This window comes from Oryctolagus cuniculus, chromosome 3, assembly GCF_051225735.1.
Source record: "Oryctolagus cuniculus isolate XC-2025 breed Fujian yellow rabbit chromosome 3, ASM5122573v1, whole genome shotgun sequence".
Taxonomy (NCBI): domain Eukaryota; kingdom Metazoa; phylum Chordata; class Mammalia; order Lagomorpha; family Leporidae; genus Oryctolagus; species Oryctolagus cuniculus.
The window spans coordinates 8,718,096-8,743,193 of NC_142869.1; the positions used below are offsets into that span (position 1 = coordinate 8,718,096).

Here is a 25,098-nt window from a genome sequence, read left to right on the forward strand (position 1 = left end):
CACATGGGTGCTGGGTCCTAAATACTTGGGCCACCTTCTACTGCTTTCCCAGTCCATAGCAGAGAGCTGGATTGGAAGTGGAGCAGCTGGGATACGAACTGGCGCCCATATGGGATGCCGGCACTGTAGGCAGCGGCTTTAACCTGCTACACCACAGCACCGGCTCCAGCTCATTTAATTTTATTTCGTTCTTTTCACAAGCCTCTGGACCCACCATACCCTAATGTTTTTTGGTTGTTTTGCCTGAAATTAAATGCTATCCTTCTCCAAATAATTTTTATTTAAAATACCTATGCTACGTTTTATAGTTGAAATATAAATAGCCTCCTTGTTTTTTCTGATTTTGTGACAATATGTGTAAGGTGGGCATATGTGTGGTTGGTTGGAAAGTTGGGCCTTTTCAGAGATTTCTGCGTTAGCAATTAATTGCTTGAATGCAATTGAGAGATTTGTGGGTCTTGTCTGGCATTTAGTCGCTGTTAGTTTTGATAATACAAACAACATTACTAACAATGGTAGTGCTAATGACAGAAAACAGGGACAAAATGTTGTCTTGCAAGATGCAAGGGGTGTGTGTGTGTGTGTGTGTGTGTGTATCAAAGGGAATTAGCACTGATCTAGTCCTAACATTAAATAAAGGCACTAGACGGTGTGTCAGAGAATTGTTGATAAATCCCTCTTGTCTGTAACATTATTGAGTTTGCCCCCTCTGCCTGCACTGGTCTTGTTAAAACTTGGACTTCCTGTCATGTGGGAATGCACTTTGGGGTGGGGAATGTTCTGGGTTTATGCTGGTTGTGATTCCGCCCTCTCAATAAGTTACTAAAGGAAAACCGTGCTAGAACACTTAGAACCAGCGTTCTTACACGCTAAGACTATTTAAAGGAGTAGAACAATTTAGGAAGTCTGTGTTTGCCAGGGACGGGTGGGGAGGCTCCGTAAAAGGCCAGGATGTGAAATGCTCCAATATTCTCGAGGTTGTCTTAGACACTATTTTGTGTTTCACATAGTCCACAGAAGCAAGCAGTGAAAACCAGTCCTGCACTTTGGATATGGTTTTGGAGATGATCCTCAAAATAAGAACACCCAGTGCCTAGTGATGGTGCACTGTGAGGTCATCTCTAATTGAACTTGGAAGTGACCGTGTTTGAGTACAGCTTTCCATAGGGTCAATTCCCGGCCAAATAAAAACACTTTTTCCCCTGGGCCTCTGAAATCATAGATACATGAATAAAAAGACTTTATTCTCCCATTTCTATTCATTATCCCAGACTTCCCAGTCCAGGGGGGTTTGCAAATATTTTAAACAAGATAAAGGAAATTTTCTAAGCCAGAAACCAGCAGTATCGACTCTCCTTTATTTAGAGCTTCATACACACCAAGCACATGTTGGGCCATGATCTCTCTTTATCCTTGAACACTGAGGGCTCTAGACCATTACCCGTCATTTGCAGAGGAAGAACATGCAACACTCGGAGACAGGAAGTGATTTACTGAAGGCTGAACTTCATTCAGTGCAGGATGGCCCTACACCTGGTTTGCATCCACATCAAATAAAAACCAAAAGTCCATTTGAAACGAATAAGCATAAATCGCTTTTTCTCGCATTTTGTTTCCTTATCATTATCCTCAAATTGGGTTACCTCTTCCAGGTTAAAATTTAGAAAACAAATAAAAAAGCCACGTCTTTCTTGGTCAGTGATTTGTATGTGGCAAATTCAATAAATATGTATTGTTTCATTCCTTTCTAGCCCAGATTCACATTATCCTGCAGGAGGCTCCAGATTGTAACTGCAAAATGAGATCCCCGTGAGCCATGTTTAGCCTGGCCGTTAAGATGCCCGCAGCCCATACCAGAGTGCGTGGGGTGGATACCTGCTCTGGCTCCTAGCTCCAGCTTCCTGCCGGTGCTGACTTAAGGAGGCAGTGCTGATGGCTCAAGGAATTGGGTTCCCACCACCCAAGTGGGGACCTGGATTACATTTCCAGTTCCAGTTCTGGCCCCAGCCCAGCCCTGGCCATTGCAGGCATTTGGAGCGTGAACCAGTGGGGAGAAGCATTGTGTGTGTGTGTGTGTGTGTGTGTGTCTCTCTCTCACTACTCTCTCTCTCTCTCTCTCTCCTTCCTCCTCCTAGTCCTCCTCCTCTCCAATGAATACAGCTTTTAAAAAAATTGATAGGGTAGTCACCTCATTCATATCAATAGCAGCTTTAGGTGCTAGTAGCTATATAAATTATTCTTGGAAGGCACCCTGTGAGGGCACTTCAAAAAGTTCATGGAAATGGAATTAGAAGATAAGCTTATGTGGTGCAGAAAAAAAAATCTGAAACCTGTGCCAATTTTTCATGCATTTCCCATGAAATTTTTGAAGACTCCAGAGTTGTTAGGGGCCACAGCTGCAGCAGACAACTCACTCCTCCATGGGTTTTGAGCAGCGGTGGTCAATTCAGGCCACACAGCAGAACCACGGTGCGGTGGTTTTCAAAGTCCTGACTCTCTTGGAATGGGCTCCAAGTCGCCAAGTGAGCCATCGACTTCTCGGCTCCTGAGTCTTTGCTTCTCCCCTAGGAGACCTGGAGCTCAGAGCGGCCCTGAGCATTGCCAAGGCTCACCTCACTTTGTTCAGCCTGTCGGATGCTGGGATGGGCAAAACAGGCTGACTTCCGAGGGTCCCGGCAGCAGCGAGCCCCTAGATGCTGTGGGAAGTGGTCCAAGGTTCGGAGTCCTTCCCAGGACGATGCAGTCAGACCTCTGGCTTTTATCAGGAAAGCCGTGGTCACTTTACGATTTGTAAAATTCCTCCAGATGCAACTGTTTTCACTGGCTTGGGAGGAATTTCTTCCTCAAATCCCATCTTCAGGCTGGCGCTGCGGCTCACTAGGCTAATCCTCCGCCTTGCGGTGCCGGCACACCGGGTTCTAGTCCCGGTCTGGGGGCCAGATTCTGTCCCGGTTGTCCCTCTTCCAGGCCAGCTCTCTGCTGTGGCCAGGGAGTGCAGTGGAGGATGGCCCAAGTGCTTGGGCCCTGCACCCCATGGGAGACCAGGAGAAGCACCTGGCTCCTGCCTTCGGATCAGCGCGGCGCACCGGCCACAGCGCACCGGCCGTGGCGGCCATTGGAGGGTGAACCAATGGCAAAAGGAAGACCTTTCTCTCTCTCTCTCTCTCTTTCACTGTCCACTCTGCCTGTCCAAAAAAAAAAAAAATCCCATCTTGAGACAATGTTTCATCAGCATACAACACCTTAGAAAACTTGCTTCTACACCCTTTCTGTGATGTAGAAAGTGGGATTGAGCTTCAGGTCTGTGGTCTGTTGAACTTGCCCATCCTAAAGTGCTATCGGCCACACACCAGCTAGTTGTGCATTGTTCTGCTTTCTGCCTACTTTTCCAGGTTTGGCACGGCCGAGTGACTGTGGGTTTAGAAAAATGAAAACATGAGGGAGGGTGCGTGGCCTAGCAGTTAAGACACCTGCCTTCCATATCAGAGCGTGTGGGTTCGTGTCCCAGCCCCTGATCCCGCTTCCTGCTGTTGTACATGCTGAGAGGCAATGGGTGATGGCTGGGGTTGTCGGGTCCCTGCCACCCACATGGGAACCTGGATTGGGTTCCTGGCTCCTGGCTTTGGACGGGCCCCGCCCCAGATGTTGTGAACATTTAGGGAGTGAACCAACAGATGGGAGCATTCTGTTTATTTGCCTCTCAAATATAAAAAAATATTTTAAGATTTATTTATTAATTTACTTGAAAGGTGGAGTTACAGAGAGAGGAGAGGGACACAGAGAGAGAGAGAGAGAGAGAGAGAGAGATCTTCCATCCACTGATTCACTCCCCAGATGGCTGCATCAGCCTGGCTGGGTCAAGCTGAAGCCAGGAGCCAGGAACTCCGTCTGGGTCTCCCATGTGAGTGGCTGAGGCCCAAGCACTTGGGCCATCTTCTGATACTTTTGCAGGCGGTTGCCTAACCTGCTATACCACAACACTAGCCCCCCAAGAAATTTTTTTTGTGGCGTAGTGGGTAAAGCCACCGCCTACAGTGCCAGCATACCATATGGGCGCCGGTTTGAATCCTGGCTGTTCCACTTCCGATCCAGCTCTCTGCTATGGCCTGGGAAAGCAGTAGAAGATGGCTATGGCCTGGGACTTATTTATTTATTTATTTGAAATTTGGAGTTACACAGACAGAGAAGCAGAGGCAGGGAAAGAGAGAGAGAGAGTAAGAGGTCTTTCATCCGCTGGTTCACTCCCCAGTTGGCCACAAAGGCTGGAGTTGCGCTGACCTGAAGCCAGGAACCAGGAGCTTCTTTCAGGTCTCCCACATGGGTGCAGGGGCCCAAGCACTTGGGCCACCTTCTATCTTCTTCCCAGGCCATAGCAGAGAGCTGGATAGGAAGTGGAGCAGCTGGGTCTCGAACTGGCACCCATATGGGATGCCTTCACCATGGGCAGCAGCTTTACCCACTACACCACAGCACCGGCCCCAAAAATATTTATTAAAGAAGGAAAAATATTTGTAAAAAAAATCGGAGAGATTTGCATCTTATGGTATTTAAATTCCATACTTAAACCATATGATTATTTTATATATTATTCATATAATGTGCATTTTTATAACATGAAAATGTATGCTATTTACATAGTCTATTTAATATATTATCTACTCTAAGAGGTTTTATCTCCTATAATGCAGCAGGATCAATTAAATTAAAAAGTCTTTACCTTTCTAATTTTTAGGACCAATCTCAAAACTACCAGACAAGGTACACCCTTTAGCAGGCTGTGTACTCAAATACACACACGCATGCAGCCAGAACTTTAAAGGGAAATTTTATTCAGTGTGGACTAAAAGGGGAGCTTCACCTTGAGATAGTCCCACTTGCATATAGGGTGCTGTGACTGTGTAAGGAATAATCGTGGAACCTGAGATGATGTTTAAGAAGAGCCAGCTCATGGAATAGCAAGTACAGCCTAACCTTGTGTTACTAACATCCGCATTGCTGTTTGAACAAGGAATCTCTGTGCACAAGGCAAGCATTCAGTTTCAGTGACATCAGAAATTGCCACAAAGTGCAGGAAGAATCAGAGATTGACAAGTGAAAACTAGAAGGTCTGGGACAGGCATTTGGCTCAGTGGTTCCGATGCAACTTGGGATGCCCACACCCCTTCACAGGGTGCCTGACTCCAAGTCCCGGCTCCACTTCTGTTTCCAGCTTCCTGCTCGTGCACACCCTGGGAGGCAGCAGACGATGGCTCAATGCTGCAGCCCCTGCCACCCACATGGAGACCTGGATTGAGTTTCAGGATCCTGACCTGGGCCTGGCCCAGCTCTGGCTGTTGCTGGTATTTGGGGAGTGAACAAGTGTATACAAGATCTGTCTGTCTATCTGTCTATATTTCTTTCTCTGACTTTGAAATAAATAAGGACTTTTTTAAAGAACTGGATGACAGAGTGTTAGGGTTTGCATCAAATGGCAGCGTAGTGCTGTGCTGCTGTCACAAATGCCCAGGCAGGGGACTCCTGCGTCCCCACGTCGCGCCATCAGCGCACGGGCCGATGAGTGCAGGCAGGCACTGAGCAAGTCCATCTCAGTTTGGTTTGCAGCTGGGTGGCCTCATGAAAGAGCACCGGAGTTCTGAGAACCTGCTTCCCACGTTCCCGTGAGGTCTGGCGCCTGACATGCAGGTGTGTAAAGAGGACCAGATAAATAATGTGAGGCCAGGCATGGAGCCGGAGGGAAGGGCAGGGACTGTGGGTACTGCAGAGGGTGTGACCCAGCCACACAGGACCAGGCGTGGAGCCGGAGGGAAGGGCAGGGACTGTGGGTACTGCAGAGGGTGTGACCCAGCCACACAGGACCAGGCGTGGAGCCGGAGGGAAGGGCAGGGACTGTGGGTACTGCAGAGGGTGTGACCCAGCCACACAGGACCAGGCGTGGAGCTGGAGGGAAGGGCAGGGACTGTGGGTACTGCAGAGGGTGTGACCCAGCCACACAGGACCAGCCGACTCGGGCTGTGTGGGAAGTTAGTCTGTGCGGCCCCTGGATTTTCCATGAGTTCCCCGAACCTTTCAGCGATGGCGGTGGTGGAACCTGGTTCAGGTGCAGGAAGACACCCCTAAGCCACTGGCATAAGGAGAGACCCAGTCTTTGTGTTCCTGGGAAACCTAGCCCCTCTGCTCTCTGATGAAATGACCCACACCCCTCCCTGCGTGCTGGAAGGCTTTTGCACAAAGCAGTGTTTCGTTTTGCTTTTGCTGGGACAGCTCCGGTCTTGCTTTCCTCCTTGTCTTCACGGGAGGGTTCTCTAAGCGAGCCCGAGAGTCAAGCACCGTGAGCCAATTGCTTTCCCCATTGCTCTGTGCAGGGCCCTTCATCGGCGTGTTCATCAACACCTGTGGCTGCCGCCGGACCACCATCACCGGGGGGCTGGTGAATGCTCTGGGCTGGGTGCTGAGTGCCTACGCTGCGAACGTGCACTGTCTCTTCATCACCTTCGGGGTGGCAGCAGGTGAGCGCATTTGTCTCTTCCTCTGGTTTTAAACGTTTGCTTTGGGCATTTTGGCAAGGAATTTCATAGTGGAGACAGGAACGTTCTGTTCTGTCTCCTTTATCCCCCGCCACCCTACCCTGCCCTCCAGGAAATACGTTTCAATATGAGATGTTAAATGTGCCTTGAGCGTGAAGAACCGACTGAACAAACGTCCTTGGCCCTCCTGATGGAGTCGAGTCACGTTTTCCATGCCCGGCTCTAACTGGCTCCCCTTTCTCCTTCGAGGGACAGGAAAAGAGGGAAACGATGCGGTCGTAGGTGGACAAACTCTAAGGAGTCTGATAACATTCTCTCGTTTACTGACTGCAGAATCAAGCTTGAATCGCAGAATAGTCATTTACGCCTCCAGCAGTGTTCACATTAATGAAACAGCGTAAGGCCCGCGTACATGGAGAGAGCCTGAGAAGCTGGAGCCGGCCCAGGGTCAGTCCCCTGGGACCCACAGCCAGGCAGTGGTGTTTGCGAGCCTGCCCTGCCCTGTGTGTTCCCAGCCATAATTTCCTTTATCAGCAGGTAGAGGGATTCACACAGATCACTTCCTTGCACAGTTACATTTCAATCAGTCCCTGGAAATAAATAAATATGTGTATGTGTGTGCATTAACATCTGTCTATACATACACACATACATGAATCTATACATACACACATACATGAATCTATACATACACACATACATGAATCTATACATGAACACATGAATCTATGCATACATGCATGAATCTATGTATCTATCTATACATACACTCTATCTATCTATCTATCTATGTATGTATGTATCTATCTATCTATCTATCTATATCTGATAGCTATTTGAGTAGTTGAGTGAAAAAGTCAGCCAAGTCAGTTAGGTTATACATTCATAAGGGTGCTGGGCTGTCATTAGGGAAGCACATTGAAGCCAGACAGCAATCTAGCCCTAGTTGACGGACTACGCCAGTGCACAGATCTACTACAGAAAGCAGTGTGTGTGTGTGTGTGTGCGCGTGTGCGCGTGGTGTCTGTGCACATACACATAAAATCACTATGCCATTTACATTCGAAAGAAACTTTACTGAAATCCTTCTTTACTCCAAAAAGCATTTGAGGCAGATGTATATTTTCTTTCAGTACTTAGATATTTTAGATGGGGGGAGGAGGGGCAGGTGCTTGACATGGCTTGTGGGATTGGGTTTCTGTCACCCACATGAGACACCTAGATGGTGCTCCTGGCTCCAGCTTGGCCAAGGCCAGCCCCAGCCACTTAGGGAGTGAAGCAGTGAACGAGAGCATGTGTTTCTCTCTCTCTTGCTCACTCTCTCTCCCTCATCCATTTATATAGTTCAATATATATTAAAACAAAGCAAATTCTTTTTAATTATACGTGAGTGTTCTCTTGGTAAGCAAAAAGCAACTGTCTCTTTGAATAACCTTACATAGTCACAGTCATCTGGGCAAATTTCTCCAGCTTTGCCAGCTCCATTCTCTAAGCCTGGCTCCTGAAGGCACCTCCCCGCCTCCATCCACTTCCTGGGATGAGTCCAGGGCCCTGCACAGAGGGCTGGACACTGGTGAGCCTTTGCCTGAGTCCACCCATCCCTAAAGCCCGCCCTCCACGCTTCAGTGGTAATTATGCCAGTTTGGGAGAGTGAAGTCAACCAGGCGGAGGGCGACCACTGGTAAGGGTGGGGAGTCCGTGTAATAGGATCTAGGTGCCGCCAGGTAGGCACCTGTGACACATCCCAGGTGAGAAGGGATCCCACTCGCCAGCCCATGGTTCCACTCTGCTCCTCATATTTTGCCACCGCTGCTTGGAAAGCTGAAGCTTTGCTGAAGGCAGGATGTTGGGGACTGTCGGTGACAAATCAAATGGTTTACAAGTTGAACTTACTTTGTGCCATCAGCAAAACTCAGAGGGTGACAAATTCCACAGGACGAATGACCCCATTTCCTCAACAAATAAATTGCAAAGCAAAAAAAAGAAATAATACAGAGGCTTAAAATACATCTCAACAAATAGGGCTGCGTGGGCCTTATTTGGAAGCTGATTTAAGCAAGTTTTTGAAAAATGTAGTCAGTTATGAGACATTTGGGAAGTTGACACCTTCTGTATATTTAGTGCTATCAAGGAATTGTGTTTTTTTTCGAGATAGTCTGATGATTATGCTATTTAAAGAATTCTTACATTTGGAGATTTATGCTAAAATATGTACACATGAGATGATACATTCAAAATCTGGGAGAGGAGAATACAAAATTGGCCACGAGTGGATCATTGATGAAGCCGGGTAGCAAGTACATGAGAATTCATTAGGCCATTTTGTTGATTAAAAGCTGACTTTGATTTGATTTCAACTGCTTCATTAAGCTGGGAGCCTGTTATAAAAAGGCAAGAAACTGACATCAACTGACAGATTGCTACTACCCAGCTATAACACACACACCCCCACACACACACACACACAATACAGCAGGTGGTATCTCTGATTTACCAGTGGTAAACTGAGCCTCGGGGTGTTTGGCTGACTTGATCAAGGTCGTGTGATGACCTACAGGGCGCAGCGTCAGGACTTAAACCCAAAGCCATTGGGGTTCTTCCCACCACAACCACCCCCCCCTTAATACCACCTACCATGAGGGTGCTAACGCTGTGCCCTTATATCTAACATCAAAGACTCTCTTGGCTCTTTAACAAATAATTGGTTTTTCCAAAACAGTCAAAGATGCATTTATTTTGCAGCCGAAAATTGTATACTTTAATCCCAGAAACGTAAAAGTAGTCTTGCATGGGGAGAGTGGCGTGGTTTCAAAACACAATCATTTTCTGTTCCCAGAGAACTCTGTCTTTCCATTTCAGTCCTTTGCTATGTGCCAGGCACTGGTCTCTGCACGAGAGAGAAAGATCCTACAGACAACAAAAGGGGGCGCTGAGTGTAGCACTTGGGAGACCAGCACCCCATATCCGAGGGCCAGATTCGGTCAAGTCCCACCTCTGCGTCCTGCTGATGCCACCCTGGGAGGCAGGTCCTTGTCACCCACGTGGGAAATATGGACAGTGTCCTGCCCCGAGCCATGGCGACTGCGAGCAGCGGAGGATCCAGCCAGCCAGTGGGAGCTCGCGCTCTCCGTCTCAAATAAATAAGTCTAAACGAATTTAAATATACATAATGAAACGGTCCAGGACCCGCTTCCGCGCCACAGAGAAGCAAGTGGAGCAGGGGAGCAGGGGTGGGGGAGGGTCCCGGTGGGCTTCTCGGGAGGGTCAGGGCGCCGGGGGGGGGGGGGGGGGGGGCAGGCTTCAGTGCCCAGAGAGAATTCTGGAAGGGTAGGCGGCCCTCTACGTTTTCACCGCGGACCTGCGCGTGTTCTCTCAACTTGGCGGGGACGTTTCCGGAAACTGGGGGGTCGGGGGGTCAACCGGCTCGGGCAGCGGGCAGCGGGCAGCGGGCAGCGGCAGGACGCCCCTCTGTGCCCTGGGTGTTGGGGGTCCAGAGGGCTCCTCCTTGGCGGGTGGGCTCAGGGTCAGTCCGGAGTGTGACGCGGAGCGGCGCCCGGCCGCTGGCTTCCCGCGCGTCCTCGGAACGGGGGCGCCCCCCACCCCACCGCGCACTCGCGGACCCCCGGCCGTAGGCGGTCGCTGCGAGCACCCCTAGCTCTAAGTGCGGGTTGTTCTAGAAACTGACCCAATCCTCCGGCGGCCGCCCAGTGGCAGTTCCCGCTAGGAACAGCAGGGGGCGCAGGAGGGGCCCAGGCCCTGGGCTCCGCTCCGCGTTCCAGCCCCAGAGCCCGCCGCACCTGCTGCAGGGTCTGTGGCCGGTCCCTGGTCGTCCGTGGGGTGCAGTGACACCCCTCTCTCTAAAATGCGGAAGCCCCAGCTCCTTGGGCGCGGGGTGGAGCTGTTGTTGTGAAAACGAATTCAGACAAAGCCGGCCCAGCGGCCATTTGGGGCGCTGGGTGTGAATTATCATGGTACAGCTGAGGGTCGTGGCTCTGCTCCCCTTGCAGACTCCGATGATTGGGAAACTGTTCCACGACCAGGAGGGACGCTGGTCAAAGGCTCTTTGATGCTGTTAGGGGGCCTGCCTGATGTCAGGAGGTCTGACATCATGAGTGGAGCTCATGGTTTCCCTCTGTGTCTAGAAGTTAGGAATGCAACCTCTAGACCAGTATTTTAGTTAGCTTTATCTTCTTAATAGACTTCATTTTGTGAGAGCGGTGTTAGGGTCACGGTGAAATTGAGCGGACAGTGCAGAGAGCTCCCAGCGTGCTTTCTTGCTTGCCCTCTCTCTCTCTCTCTCTGTCTCTCTCACACACACACTCACACACTCACACTCAACACACACCTCCTTCCCCACCAGCCTCTTATATATACAACAAACTTACATAAACAACAAACTGCTACTAGTTCCTCAACAGACAATTAAAACTCAGTAAGTGCTGTGTACTTTTGACATTATATACAATTGGTGGGTACATCCTAATTCCTTTTATTCTTCCGGTTAATCCATGAACAAACTCCTGAGGCTCCTGCACATTGCAAGAGTCACTCTCCCACCCCTTGTGTCTAGATACACCCCTGTTTGCTTAGCACAGTCAGCAGAGTGACAAGCCAGTCACTCTCGCCACGACTGTGCCTTCTGGGCAATGCCAGGGGACACGGTGGCTCCTGCACGGAGCTTCGGGTCTGATTTGAAAATGCTGCTTTGTGTTTTCCTGGAGAAACCCGTGCTGCAAAGGCAGTCTAGAAAACTGATGGCTAGGCACCGAGGTGGGCGGGGGCGGGGGCGCCCGCAGGTGCCTGGTCGCCTCCCTGCTTGTCTGTGATCCCTCTTCTTGTTCTGTTGGAGAGAAACCTCGCACTCAGACCCCGGTGTGAGGAAGTGCAGCGGGCTGTTCCCGCACTTGAACCTGAGCTCTCCCTCTGTCGCCCGCAGGCCTCGGCAGCGGGATGGCCTACCTGCCCGCCGTGGTCATGGTGGGCCGCTACTTTCAGAAGCGGCGAGCCCTGGCCCAGGGCCTCAGCACCACCGGGACGGGGGTCGGGACCTTCCTGATGACGGCGCTGCTCAAGTACCTGTGTGCCGAGTACGGCTGGCGCAACGCCATGTTCATCCAGGGCGCCGTGTCGCTGAACCTGTGCGTGTGCGGGGCGCTCATGAGGCCGCTGGCTCCCAGGAGGGACGGAAACAGCCCGGGAGGGGGCGAGCCGCAGGTCCTGCCCGTGCACTCGGCGGAGTCCTTGAAGTCCTGTGGGCCCCCGGGCAGAACAGAGGAGCCGGAGGGCGGCCCGGGGAAGCAGGAGACCCCCTGCGACCCCGCAGGCCAGGAGTGCCAAGCCGAGGCCCCGCCTGGGCAGGACGCACGAGCCTTCGGGCTGCTCAAGGCCGTCAGCCGCCTCACCGTGCGCGCCCGCAGGGGCTTTGGGGTCTGGTCCTCGGGCTGCTTTGGGACGGCCTCGCTCTTCACCAACCGCGTGTTTGTGGCCTTCATCTTCTGGGCGTTGTTCGCCTACAGCAGCTTTGTCATCCCTTTCATTCACCTGCCCGAAATCGTGCACCTGTACAACTTGTCGGAGCAGAACGACGTGTTCCCGCTGACTTCCATCATCGCCATCCTGCACATCCTCGGCAAAGTGTTCCTGGGCGTCGTGGCCGACTCGCCCTGCGTGCGCGTGTGGAACGTCTTCCTCCTGGCCAACCTCACGCTGGCCCTCAGCATCCTAGTGCTGCCGCTCACGCGCACCTACGCCGGCCTGGCCGTCATCTGCGCGCTCATCGGCTTTTCCAGCGGCTACTTCTCGCTCATGCCGGTGGTCACCGAGGACCTGGTGGGCATCGAGCACCTGCCCAGCGCCTATGGCATCATCATCTGCGCTAACGGCATCTCTGCCTTGCTGGGGCCGCCCTTTGCAGGTGAACTCTCCCGGGTTTGAGGGGGCGTGGCTCTGGTGTGTGTCCTTGTGAAATCCAAGCAGAGTATGTATGATACATGTGCTCCTTTTCCCTCCCATTCTTGCCCCTCCCCCCATTTCAAATGCATGTTTTAGGAACCTAAAGGCCATTCCTTCATGTAGAGTATAAACTTTAAAAAAAATTTATTTACTGATTTGAAAGGCAGAGTCAGAGAGAGAGGGAGAGACAGAGAGAGAATTTTCCATCCACCGACTCTCACGCCCCCAAATGGCCACAATAGCCAGGGCTGGGCCCGGCCAAAGCCAGGAGCCAGGAACAACATCTGAGTCTCTCATATGGGTGGCAGGAGCCCAAGTACTTGGCCATCATCTGCTGCCTTCCCAGATGCATTAGCAGGGAGGTGGATCAGAAGTAGAACAGGGGCTGGTGCTGTGGCATAGTGGGTAAAGCTGCCGCCTGCAGTGCCAGCATCCAATATGGGCACCCGTTTGAGTCTGGGATGCTCCTCTTCTGATCCAGCTCTCTGCTGTGGCCTGGGAAAGCAGTAGAAGATGGCCCAAGTCCTTGGGCCCCTGCACTCACGTGGGAGACCCAGAGGAGGCTCCTGGCTCCTGGCTTCAGATTGGCCCAGCTCCAGCCATTGGAACCATTTGGGGAGTGAACCAGCAGATGGAAGACCCCTCTCTCTCTCTGCCTCTGCCTCTGCCTCTCTGTAACTCTGCCTTTCAAATAAATAAATAAATCTTAAAAAAACAAAACAAAACAAAACAAAACAAAAAAAAACACAGAGCAGCCAGGACTTGAACCAGCATTCTGATGTGAGATGCTGGAGTCATAAGTGGTGGCCTAACTTGCTACTCCATGACACCAGCCCCTAGATTGTAGACAACTTCTAATCCTTGTTGATGCAGTGGCCAGGCAGGTGGAACAAGGAAAGAAAGGTGAGAGGAATAGTGGACTACTGGAGGCCCCCGTGCTACCCGAAGAAGGCAACCTCTGTCCAGCTCTGACTGATTTGTCACCGAGAAATTCTGAGAGCTGTTGCCAGAGCGCCTGTTGCATTGTTTGGGGCCCTGAAAGAAGCTGGGAACCTGAAATCTTAGATGGCATTCCCAGATGTCCCGAGCACTGGGTTTACACTCAACAGAACACTCGTGGGAGCTGGATCCAGCCCTGTCCCTGTGTTGGTTTCCTATTGCTGCTATAATGAACTGCTGTGAAATTAGTGACTTACAACAGTATGGACTTAGGACCAGTATTGTGACACAGTGGGCCAAGCTACTGCTTGTGATGCTAACACCCCGCAGTGGAGTGCCAGTCCCAGTCCCAGCTGCTCTACTTGCAGTCAGCTCCCTGCTAAGGTTCCTGGAGAAACAGCAGAAGGTGGCCCAAGTACCTGGGCCCTTGCCTCCCACGTGGGAGACCTGGATGGAGTTCCTGGCTCCTGGCTTTGGTCTGGCCCAGTCTGGACTGTTAAAGTCATGTGAAGAGTGAACCAGCAGATAGAAGATCTCTCTCTCTCTCTCTCTCTCTCTCTCTCTGCCTTTCAATTAAATAAATTTTTTAAAATACCATTTACGATCTTACTGGTCTAGATGTCAGAATTCCCTGCTGGGCTGAAATCAAGATGTCAGGAGAGCTGGGCTCCTTCTCCAGGCGTCCCGGCCTTTTCCAGCTTCTCGAAGCGCCCTCATTCCTCGGCCTGTGGCCCGTTCCCCATCCTCTAAGCCAGCAGTGTAGCTGCGTCTTCCTGTCGCCCTCTGGTTTTGACTCCCCACCTCCTCTTGTCCCTTTTAAGGGTGGCTGTGCTTACACTGGGCCCGCCTTCCCATCAAGGTCCTTAATGTCATCACATCTACAGAGTCCCTTCGGCTGTGTGAGGTCACATAATTCCAGGGTCACCTGCAGGGATGCAGGCCTAGAGGCCACTTTTTGGCAACATCCAGGCTGAGTTGTCTCGTGCATTCCTATCAGTTGCTGTAGAAGTTGCTTCTGCTTCTCCCAGTGGCACGCCAGCAGTCATGGCAACAAGGAGTGTTGGGTCTGGGCCAGCACCTCTCTGAACCTGTCGTGTGAGCAGGGTTAGGCTTTGCAGAAAGGCAGGTCAGGGTTGGACAGGTGGGTGCAGTCCCCAGGCTTTCCATTTTTAAGTTCCCTTGGGAATTTAGACTTCAAGAGATCATGCATTTTTTTCCCTGTATGCTGACAATACTGGCTGTAGAGGCAAAGCCGAAGGCCCGAGAATCACTTTAGGGAACGCTGTGGCTACATTCGGGGATGCTCTTGGATTAAGCTGCCCCTCGTCTCCCCCAGCGCACGGAGATGTAGGTGTAGCGTTTGCTGCTGACAGTGAGTAACAGGGTCGAGGTTGCATCTCATAGGTTTGAAACCACTCACTGATCTCACAACGTAGAATGCTCTGAATTAGGAATGCATTTGGGTACAAAAACAACTATCAGTGTTTAAAAAGAGATTGTTTATTATTATTATTTAGTAAATAGTTACAGAGAGGGAGACAGAAAGAAAGGTCTTTCATCCACTGGTTCACTTCCCAAATGGCCACAACGACTGGAGCTGGGCTGATCCGAAGCCAGGAGCTTCCTCCTGGTCTCCCACGAGGTGCAGGGCTCAAGCACTTGGGCCATCTTCCACTGCTTTCCCAGGCCACAGCAGAGAGCTGGACCAGAAGAGAAGCAGCCAGGACTAGAATTGGTGCCCATGTGGGATGCTGGTGCCACAGGTGGAGGGAGATGTAGCCCACCATGCCACAGCACCGGCCCCTAAACAGATTTAATTGTGTCACATGACCAAAGTCTGGAGTCCTGGGGCCAGATGACCCTGGATGGCACCCCTGAGATCTCAGCCTTTCCTCATGCTGCTTCCCTCATGATCACATAATGACTGCTGCATCTCTAGCCACTACATCATCCTTTATAACATGGCAGAGGAAATGGAGGGGGGTGTCAATTCCGGCAGAATTCCACTTACAGCTGACTGTCCGGAGCTATGTTGTCCGGCTAGTCCAAGCTTCAAAAGGGAGCTGGGAACTGGAATATTTTGCTTTCCGGACTCTGTACTACAGGGGAGGAAAGGAAAACAGAACTAGGACTAGGGGTTGGATTGGTCAACCCATGGTACCTGCTGGAGGTGTTGAACTTAAATATCCACTGAAGGTAGGACGTAGGAGTGGCTGCTTGGCCCTCTTGTTGGAGGTCCTGCAGATATGTTGTTTGTGGAAAGATCTGGTATCAGTGGTCCTTGGCATGACCCCCAGGGCACGCTCTGCTTCTCGAGGTCAACCTGGGGCTGTTTTCTCAGTGACTCCCAGATTTCAATAACAGCCTCACAGTGTGGATGTGACGGCCGGCCTAAGTCACCCAGCTCAGCGATGATGCGATGAACACGTCAAAGTGTGCCGCAGGGTCTCCCTGTGCCTCTCCCAGGGTCCTGTGCGTCTCCCAGGGTCCTGTGCGTCTCGCTCTTTTGCATTCTGGTGGGCTTTCCTGAGTTACAGCCAACCTCAGTCACCATGTCCTGTCTCTGCCTCCCCGGAAGCGGATCTGCAGCCGGACGTGACCCTCCATTGGTGGCGGAAGCCATTGCACGCGTGCTCGGGAGCCTCTGTGCACTGCGTGTCCGGGCGCGGAGGAGCCTCTCCCGGTCAACAACCAGGAGGGCCCTTCCCTCCCTTGCATGTGTGGGTTCTCCTTGCGCTGGACTCGTGCACTAAGGAGTGGTCAGCAGCACTGACTGGCTGCCTGCATTGTGTTGAATTCACTGACTTTGCCAGCCAAGGAGCTAACGCTGCCGTGACAAGTGAGCCTAGTACTTAGGCAGTACAGGGCCAGAGGGACTGGCAGTGGCAGTGACTAAATAATCATGTTATATTCTTGCTAGAAACTTGAGGTGGGCTGGAAGTGACTGCTTAGCTGGGTTTGCTTCAAGGAAAATTACGACCAAATTACTTTTTTTTTAAGCAATGTGTTGAGAAATAACTGTGTTCTCCATTTTTCAGAGAGGTTTCCACTGGCATTTAAAACTCTGGTGCAATTTAGTGCCGTGGTAGACAGTCACACCTTTCCATTAGGAGAAGAAAGTGCAATCAGACACCCGAGCCGACTTCACAGCCCCATCATTTAGCAGCGTGAGCCTCTTGATCTGACTCACGGATGATACTGTTAGGCTGTCTGTTCCTTTCCCTTAAATGTGCAATGGCTGTAAGTGGTTTCCTAGCCATTTCCGGTGTGCAGTACAGCAAAGCTCAGTCACCAGACTTGGCTGTCCAAGAATCTAAACTGCCTTCATTTGCATAAAGTCCAACAGCTTTACCAATGATTTGCCGCGTTTCCCATCAAAAAGCTATTTTTTTTTTAAAAGAGAGTGAGAGAGAGAGAGAATCTTCCATCCGCTGGTTCACTCCCCAAATGGCTGCAACAGACAGAGCTGATCCAATCTGAAGCCAGGAGCCAGGAGCTTCTTCCAGGTCTCCCACGCGTGTGCAGGGCCCCAAGGAGTTGGGCCATCCTCCGCGGCTTTCCTAGGCACATTAGCGGGGAGCTGGATTGGAAATGGAGCAGCTGGGACTTGAACCAGCACCTATATGGGATACCAGCGCTGCAGACTGGGGCTTTAACTGACTTTGCCACAGCACTGGCCCCCAAAAGCTATTTAATAAGAAAAAATGATACTCGCTTTGGACAGACTCAAAGGAAAAAGGAATGTGATTTAATAGGGAACCAGACTTTACTTAAAGCTCTCGATTTGGCTTCGTGGCTGGGTCCAAGTTTTCAAATCAAGGAACTGAGCTCAGACCCCGGGAGAGGCATGCAGGATGCCGGAGGAGGGCAGCTTGTCAGACACATCTCCTCTCTGAAGGAGTTGTGGCAAAGCTCACGGCCAAGTCCTGGCTCTCCTCACCTGATGAGCAGCTGCCTGGAAATAGTAAAACCCTCACTGAAGAGAGATCCTGAGTTCTTCCTAAATAAATCCTAAGAGAGGATTGTGGGAAACCCCTGGAGTTAGCTTAGCATAACATTTAAGGCTGTTCCTACAATTTGAACCATGTTAAATTGTTTGGTGAAGTTGGGTGTGCTTAAAAAAATAAAATAGGAAGTACTTTCGAAGCTTGGGGCATGTGGGGATGCTTTGACAAAGGCTTGGCTTTTAAGGAGGAAGATGCAATATTTTTTTAGAAAACTGAACTCAATTTAAGGCTGTAACAGTATGTAATCTACTTACCTGGATAGTGTATGTTCAATCTCTTTTTTTCCTGCTTGCTTCACATTATGAATTAAGAAAAATTGATAGAGCATTTTACTAGGCCAGATCCACTGAGTTTGATGTTTTTCTTTTCCATTTTTATATCAAATGAATAACTTTATTATCTTTTAAAATATATCCAAAATTCATAGCTTTAAACCTGTTAAAAGAAGAACTATAAATATTTGTGCTATGGTTTGTTTTTCCTTATCAATGCTTTGACTAATCCCTGGAAATAGAAAATCCAGGCATACTGATTATTCACTGGGTACAATTAACAAAGACCCATAAATAATTTTTTTTAATTTATTTAATGAGCATAAATTTCCAAAGTACAGCTTCTGGACCACAATAGCCTCCTCCCCCCCCCCCCCCCGTGTCTTCCCTCCCATCCACAACGCTCCCCTCTCCCACTCCCTCTCCCCTTCCCCTTCACATCAGAATTAATTTTCAATTATCTTTATATACAGAAGATCAATTTAGCGTATGTTAAGTAAAGATTACCACATTTTGCTCCCACACAGAAACACAAAGTGTAAAATACTATTTGAGTACTAGTTATAGCATTAATTAAACACCTAAGAGTAATTGTGTATTAATTACAGAGCTCAACCAATAGTTTTAAGTAGAATATAAATTGCATCTTTTGCATTGTTGTGGCTTCCCCCTGACCTCCCTCCCTCCCTCCCGTGGCCCTCCCCTCACCCACTTCCTCCCCCCTCCCCCCCCTTCATCACGTTTCATTTTCGGTTACCTTCATATACCGAAGATCAATTTAGTATATACTAAGCAGGGATTTCAACAGGTTGCACTCACACAACCGAACCAGGTATAGGGTATTGTTCGACTAGTAGTGTTGTTTTTGAGTTTCATAGATAAACATATTAAGGACAGAGATCCTGCGAGGGGAGCATGAACCCAGTGACTCCCGTTGTTGATTTAACAATTGGCACTCTTATTTATGACGTCAGCAATCACCCGAGGCTCTTGCTATGAGCTGTCTAGGCTATGGAAGCCCCTTGAGTTCACCAACTCTGAATTTGTTTAGTCAAGGCCATATCACAGTGGAGGTTCCTTCCTCCCTTCAGAGAAAGGCGCCTCTCTCCTTGATGGCCTGATCCTTCTGCTGGAGTGTTGTTCACCAGGATCCTTCATTTAGATTGTTTTTTGCCACCATGTCATGGCTTTCCATGCCTGAGAGACTCTCATGGACCTTTTAGTCAGATCCGAATGTCCCAAGGGTTGATTCTGAGACAGGAGTGCTGTTTTGGGCATTTGCCATTCTATGAAAAGACCCATAAATAATAACCAGGAACTCAGAGGGACAAGTTCATAGTCTTTGTGGTAGCTTTTAAAAATCATATTAATTTTTTAGATTTAATAATTTTGAATATTTTGTCATATCCACTTTATAAGTAGATTTTTTAAAGATTTATTTATTTATTTGAAAGGCAGAGTTACAAAGAGCAAGGGAGAGACAGAGAGATCCTTCATCTACTAGTTCATTTCCCAAATGGCCGCAATGGCCAGGGCTGGACCAGGACGAAGCTGGGAGCTTCATCTGGGTTTCCCACATGGGTGCAGGGGCCCAAGCACTTGGCCATCTTCCACTGCTTTCCCAGGCCATAGCAGAGAGCTGGATCGGAAGTGGAGCAGCTGGGACTCTAACTGGTGCCCATTTGGGATGCTGGCATTGCATGTGCCGGCTTAACCCACTACTCCACCACATAGCACCCATATGTAGACATTAAATACACACACACACACACACACACACACAGGTGTGCTGTTTTTCTTTAAATTGGGGATGGTAATATCACATACTATATATATATATATTATATATAATCATGACAAGATTATAAAGTGGGAAGGAAGGGTATTTCACTATGTAGGGGACTTGAGCCAGTGAAGACTATTGACTGTCTATATGCCAAATAATATGACAGCCCTGCATTGCTTATGCTCTCTCTGTCCGTCTTAACTTCCACAGAGGGGAGAAAACACGGAATTTGTCTTTCCGTGTCTGGCTTATTTCACTTAGCATAATCTCCACTTCCATCCATCAGGACTTCATTCTTTTTTACGGCTGAGTAGTATTCCATCATGTGTATGTACCACATTTTCTTTATCCGTTCATCAGGAGACAGACATCTCGGTTAATTCCATCTCCTTGATATTGTGAATTTGGCTACATAAATATGGGGTGTGGGTATCTCTTTCATCTGCTGACTTCATTTTCTTTGCATATATTCCCAGAAGTGGGGAAACAGGGTTATAGGATATATCCATGTTTAGTTTTTTGAGGAATCTCCATATTGTTGTACTAATTTGCATTCCTTGGTGGAGGAAGGTTAAACTGCATGTACACATTCATTGGCAATTACATTTTTAAAGGTATTTTTTAAAAGTGGCCACAGAATATTTAAGTTTGGTCCTTAAATCATAAATATTTTATTTAAGCTTTTGCTAATTAATGCATTTACCAAAATGGGAAAAGTCGGGGCCGGTGCCGTGGCTCACTTGGTTAATCCTCCACCTGCAGCGCCAGCATCCCATATGGGCACCAGGTTCTAGTCTCGGTTGCTCCTCTTCCAGTCCAGCTCTCTGCTGTGGCCCGGGAGGGCAGTGGAGGATGGCCCAGGTGCTTGGGCTGCTGCACTCGCATGGGAGACCAGGAGGAGGCACCTGGCTGCCAGCTTCGGATCGACGCAGCGCGCTGGCTGTAGCGGCCATTTGGGGGGTGAACTAACGGAAGGAAGACCTTTCTCTCTCTCTCTCTCTCTCTCTCTCTCACTGTCTAACTCTGCCTTTCAAATAAAAAAAAAAAGGATTTAAGAAAAAAAATGGGAAAAGTCATCAAAATTTTCATGTTACCATAAATCAAATTCTGTGTGTCACTCAGTCCTCTTAGTTCACATGGTTGAACCATGACATGGGAGCCATGTGGGAACCATGATGTTGGAGCTATGTGGCATGCATGGTGTAGGAGCTACATGGTGCCCATGGTGTGGGAGCCATGAGGGACCCATGATGTGGAAGCTACGTGGCGTCCATGGTGTGGGAGCTATGTGGCATCCATGGCGTGGGTCTACCTCTTAGAATCCATCACTGAAGTAAAGAAATGTTATATTTCATAGTTTCTGACACACACTACCCCCTCCCCCGACATTTTAACATCTCTGAAATTTCAATGGATTTTTCAAAGTTCCAAGAAAACATTGAGTCACATTTGAATTGACAAGAATCTTTCTTACTGATACATAAAAGAAAGGCACATTGCTGTCTTAAGAATTCATGAAATAGAGTAGTATTTTACAGAGTGCCTAATAAAATTATGTGAAAATGTTAGACTATAATTATGAATTATTATTTGAAAAGAGCTGATAATTCAGTGTCATCAGAGGCTCATTGTCTGACGACTGAGAGTTATATAAACATTAAAGCTTTGTAGCTGAAAATGTGACCCTACGGAGCCTGGGCACTTTGATTCTTTCTACAGTACATGTTTGCCCTCAGCTGTTTCAGAATGAACGGAAGTTCACGTGTCTTCTTCAGAAGGGCTTCCAAAGTTTTGGAAAACATTAGTGTCTGCACTTGTGAAAAGAGAAAATCGTTAGATTTCATTTTTTACTGCGTGCTTTTGGCCTCCAAGTTAGCGTGAGGATGGCAAAGCAGAGGTTAATCCTGTGGTTCGGCTGGGCACCGCTGCAGGTGCTTGGAAAAGTACCCAGGGGTTAAAAGAATAATGCAGCCATCTCCAGGTGCTGGGAACACTGGCTGATACAGCATGCACTTCAGAATGGCTAACAAAATGTTTGTGCACAAAAACGACATAGAAATTCCTATAGAAGTATTTATTGTAGTCATTAATGACTTACTTATCAACTGCATTGCACTGAACATCTTCTTTTCTTGTTTTGTAGGGTGGATCTACGACATCACACAAAAATATGATTTTTCCTTCTATATATGTGGTTTGCTTTACATGATAGGAATACTCTTTTTACTCATTCAACCATGTATTCAAATTATAGAACAATCCAGAAGGAAATACATGCACGGTGCCCATGCTGAATGTCCTTAACGTTTCCTGTTGCATTTCACTGTTGTGCTCATGCCTACCTCACATGGCTGCGCTGAGGCGCCTGGGACGTAGGTGGGAAATCATTTTGTCCAGTAACTGGTGCTGTCACTTGTCAATGCCGTTGTCACTGCTTCATTCGTACGCAGCACTGCCTGTGTGGGGAGAGGCAGCGCTGGAGAGGGAGCAAGGACTACGTGCATTTTAGAGATGACAATGCCCCTTGGTGACAGCCTCTGGAGTACTTGGAAGACATGCCCTTGGGAAAACCATTCTCTCTTGTCACCCACTGGGACCAGGGTTTCAGATGCAGCTTTTTTATTCCAGAGACAGGGAATGAAAACTTCAACTCAACTACTCCTTTGTGAGGTGGAACCTAAGTCTCTATGCTTCCAGAAAGCTATGGATGAACGGGTTTCAAGCACAAGAATGTGACTAGGTTTTGGAAATTATGTATTACAGGGAGCTATTGATCTACCAGTATAAAACAAAGGCAGGCTCCAATGTCAAAGATAATATCATTCAGTACAATTAGAAAGACACAGTTTATATTTTTATGAAAGGATTCTGCAAGTAGTGAGTACAATTTATGAATCTTCCTCTAAGAGAAGGCATTTGCCATCAATCCTCATTCAATATGATCCAGTTAAGAACTGAATCTGAAGACAAAATCCAAACAAATAAATCATACTAATGAGTTCCTTAGCGGAAGCCATATTTGTACTCAAATCCATGAATCAAGGGCTACGACTCCAGCACTTCCGCTCGCCTCCCTCAGCCTGTCTTAGCTTCTGAGCATGATCTGGGATCTCTCACAGCGTTTCGCTGAGTTTCTCTTGCTGATAGCTGCTGACTGACGTATGATTTCAGAGGTTAAATCACTTATAAAGCATGTTGCTCATCCAAACCCAAGACTATGAAGTTACGAGGCTGATGAAGGGAAGATGCTGGTGCACCTGACATTGGCAGGGGTGGGCAGGTAACAGACGGCCCCCTCCAAGGTCTCTTCTTCCTTAGACCATTCCTGTGCCTGAGCTTGGCACAGTTCGAAAAATAGTTCATATAGCAGAGGACAGTGATCCCAGACACCCCATAAATGCCCCTCCTTTATCCGAGATGTCTATTTTTCTAAGCCAAACATTTTTCAGACTGCAGAATATTCTTCCCAGAACCACTCCGAAATTTCCGGCTGCCTTACTTATTGACACATACTTTAAACTCTTTAAATTTCTACTCAGAGTTATTACACACACACACACACACACACACACACACACACTTGTTTAATACCCTTGTTAGTGTCCTGGGTCAAATTTACCTAAAGTGCAAAGAGCCCAGCCTCAATTATCCCTGGTGATTGGAGGCAGGAATACTGGGAGGAGCGGCGTCAGAGAGTGCTACCCCAAGCCTACTTCTAGCCAGCAGTTTCAGACACACTGGAGTTTGCCAAGCCCTCCTGGGCTACTGACAAGTGATTAAATGGACAAGTTTCCTTTCGCTTCTTCTCCATTGTTCCCTACTGCATGTCTACTGGGCGGGGTTACGTAAAGAACGCATCACCAAAGTAATAATAAGGCAGCTAACGGAAAAGAGACACAATGCAAATGCGCGTCCTCCCTGTCACCTCCAGGGAACCTAGAATCACCTGTGAATTGTTATAGATACTCAGTCGCATGTCACACTCCACTGGGTTCAACCCAACGACCTACTTGGTGTCATCATAGCTTTGACTGCTGTTAAAGAATTCAACTCTACTTTAGTAAAAGTCATCCTAAAAGCTGAGGCAATGCTACCTACACTTAACCTTGTAATCGGGATGGTCCAGCTGGAAACCACACTAGGTGTCTTAAAACTGGCTACGTTACTTCATTGCGTTCATTTTTCTGACAACACCAAGTTGAGCAGAAGCAGTGTTAAAGTGTTAGGAGTGGTGCTGCTGCTGGTGCGTGTGGATGCACACATTGCTGGCTGAACATGCTAAATACTAACTCTTCATCCAATGGCCTGGCTTGAAGGACAACCCACTTCACAGCTTCTCAGCAGTTCGTACAGGTGTTTGTTGACTGACTCTTTATGGAAATGGTGACTTCTACTGAATCCGTAGAAGTCTCTGTTTTACAGAAAGGAGTAAGACCTGCTTGCAATGTTCATGTTGACGAGAGAATGAAAGAAAATGCCCCGAAGAATCACAGCAAATATTTCCTGCTTGTGTTACCAATTCACGGTTCTTTGGAGATTCCATAAAGGATTAATTGTGTGTTTCTATCATGTGCTTCACGGTTCTCCCCTCATTTGTCCACTGATTTTTATTTACATGCAATCAAATAAATTGTGTCCTCTTTAAAAGTGGCCAGTGAGTGAGGTTTTTTTTCTTTTTTTATATAAAAATCTTGGGGCCGGCACTGTGGCGTAGCAGGTAAAGCTGCCGGCTGCTGTGCTGCCATCCCATATGGGTGTCAGTTCGAGTCCCGGCTGCTCCACTTCCCATCCCGCTCTCTGCTGTGGCCTGGGAAAGCAGTGGAAGATGGCCCAAGTCCCTGGGCCCCTGCATCTGCGTGGGAGACCCAGAGGAAGCTCCAGGCGCATGGCTTTGGATCTGTGCAGCTCCAGCCATTGCGGCCATCTGGGGAGTGAACCAGCAGATGGAGGACCTCTCTCTCTTGTCTCTCTCTCTTTCTCTGCCTCAGCTTCTCTCTGTGTAATTCTGACTTTCAAATAAATAAATCTTATTTTTTAAAAAATCTCTATTTTTGGCCTTAAAGGGAAGACCCCAAAACGTAGCTGATTGGCTTTTGTTTCTCACTTAGAACAGTGTCTTTCTAGTTGTGGTCACAGAATCTCCTAGGGTGACTGAAGTGCTGAGTCCAGGATGCTCGGCCTGGTGGTCGAGATGTCCACGTCCCACATCCAGGTACTGGGGTTCGATTCCCAGCTCCACTGTAAAGGGGACCTGAGATGGAAGAGTTTGAGAACGGCCAGTCTGGCATTGGAATCTGGGTCCTGTCACTTGACAAGTGCTCAGTCCTCCTGTTGTTCTTACTGAACACACTGATAGTCCTTAGATCATGTTCGTGACCTTCTTCTGTATATTTTATATGATCCCTCAGTTTTATTTAAACAGGGTACAAGTCATATTTCCCATAGCCATATTGGAGTGCCTGGTTCAAGACCTGGCTTCTCAGGACCTGCACTGTGGCATGATAGGTTAAGCCTCGGCCTGTGGTGCCAGCATCTCATGTGGGCACCAGTTCGAGTCCCGGCTGCTCCACTTCCAATCCAGCTTCCTGCTAATGTGCCTGGGAAAGCAGTGGAAAAAT

General features: G+C 48.7%; 1 protein-coding gene across 1 annotated transcript in view; it reads left to right on the top strand.

The window, feature by feature from the left end:
* The window catches only part of SLC16A14 (solute carrier family 16 member 14), a 35,938-nt gene extending 11,808 nt beyond the window's left edge, over positions 1-24,130 (top strand). Inside the window, exons 3-5 of the mRNA XM_002712442.6 lie at positions 6,363-6,506; positions 11,461-12,438; positions 21,624-24,130. Of these exons, the coding sequence (XP_002712488.3) occupies positions 6,363-6,506; positions 11,461-12,438; positions 21,624-21,784 (1,283 nt within the window). The 3' untranslated portion in view covers positions 21,785-24,130. The remainder of the gene's footprint in view (positions 1-6,362; positions 6,507-11,460; positions 12,439-21,623) is intronic.
* Positions 24,131-25,098: the final 968 nt, after the last annotated feature.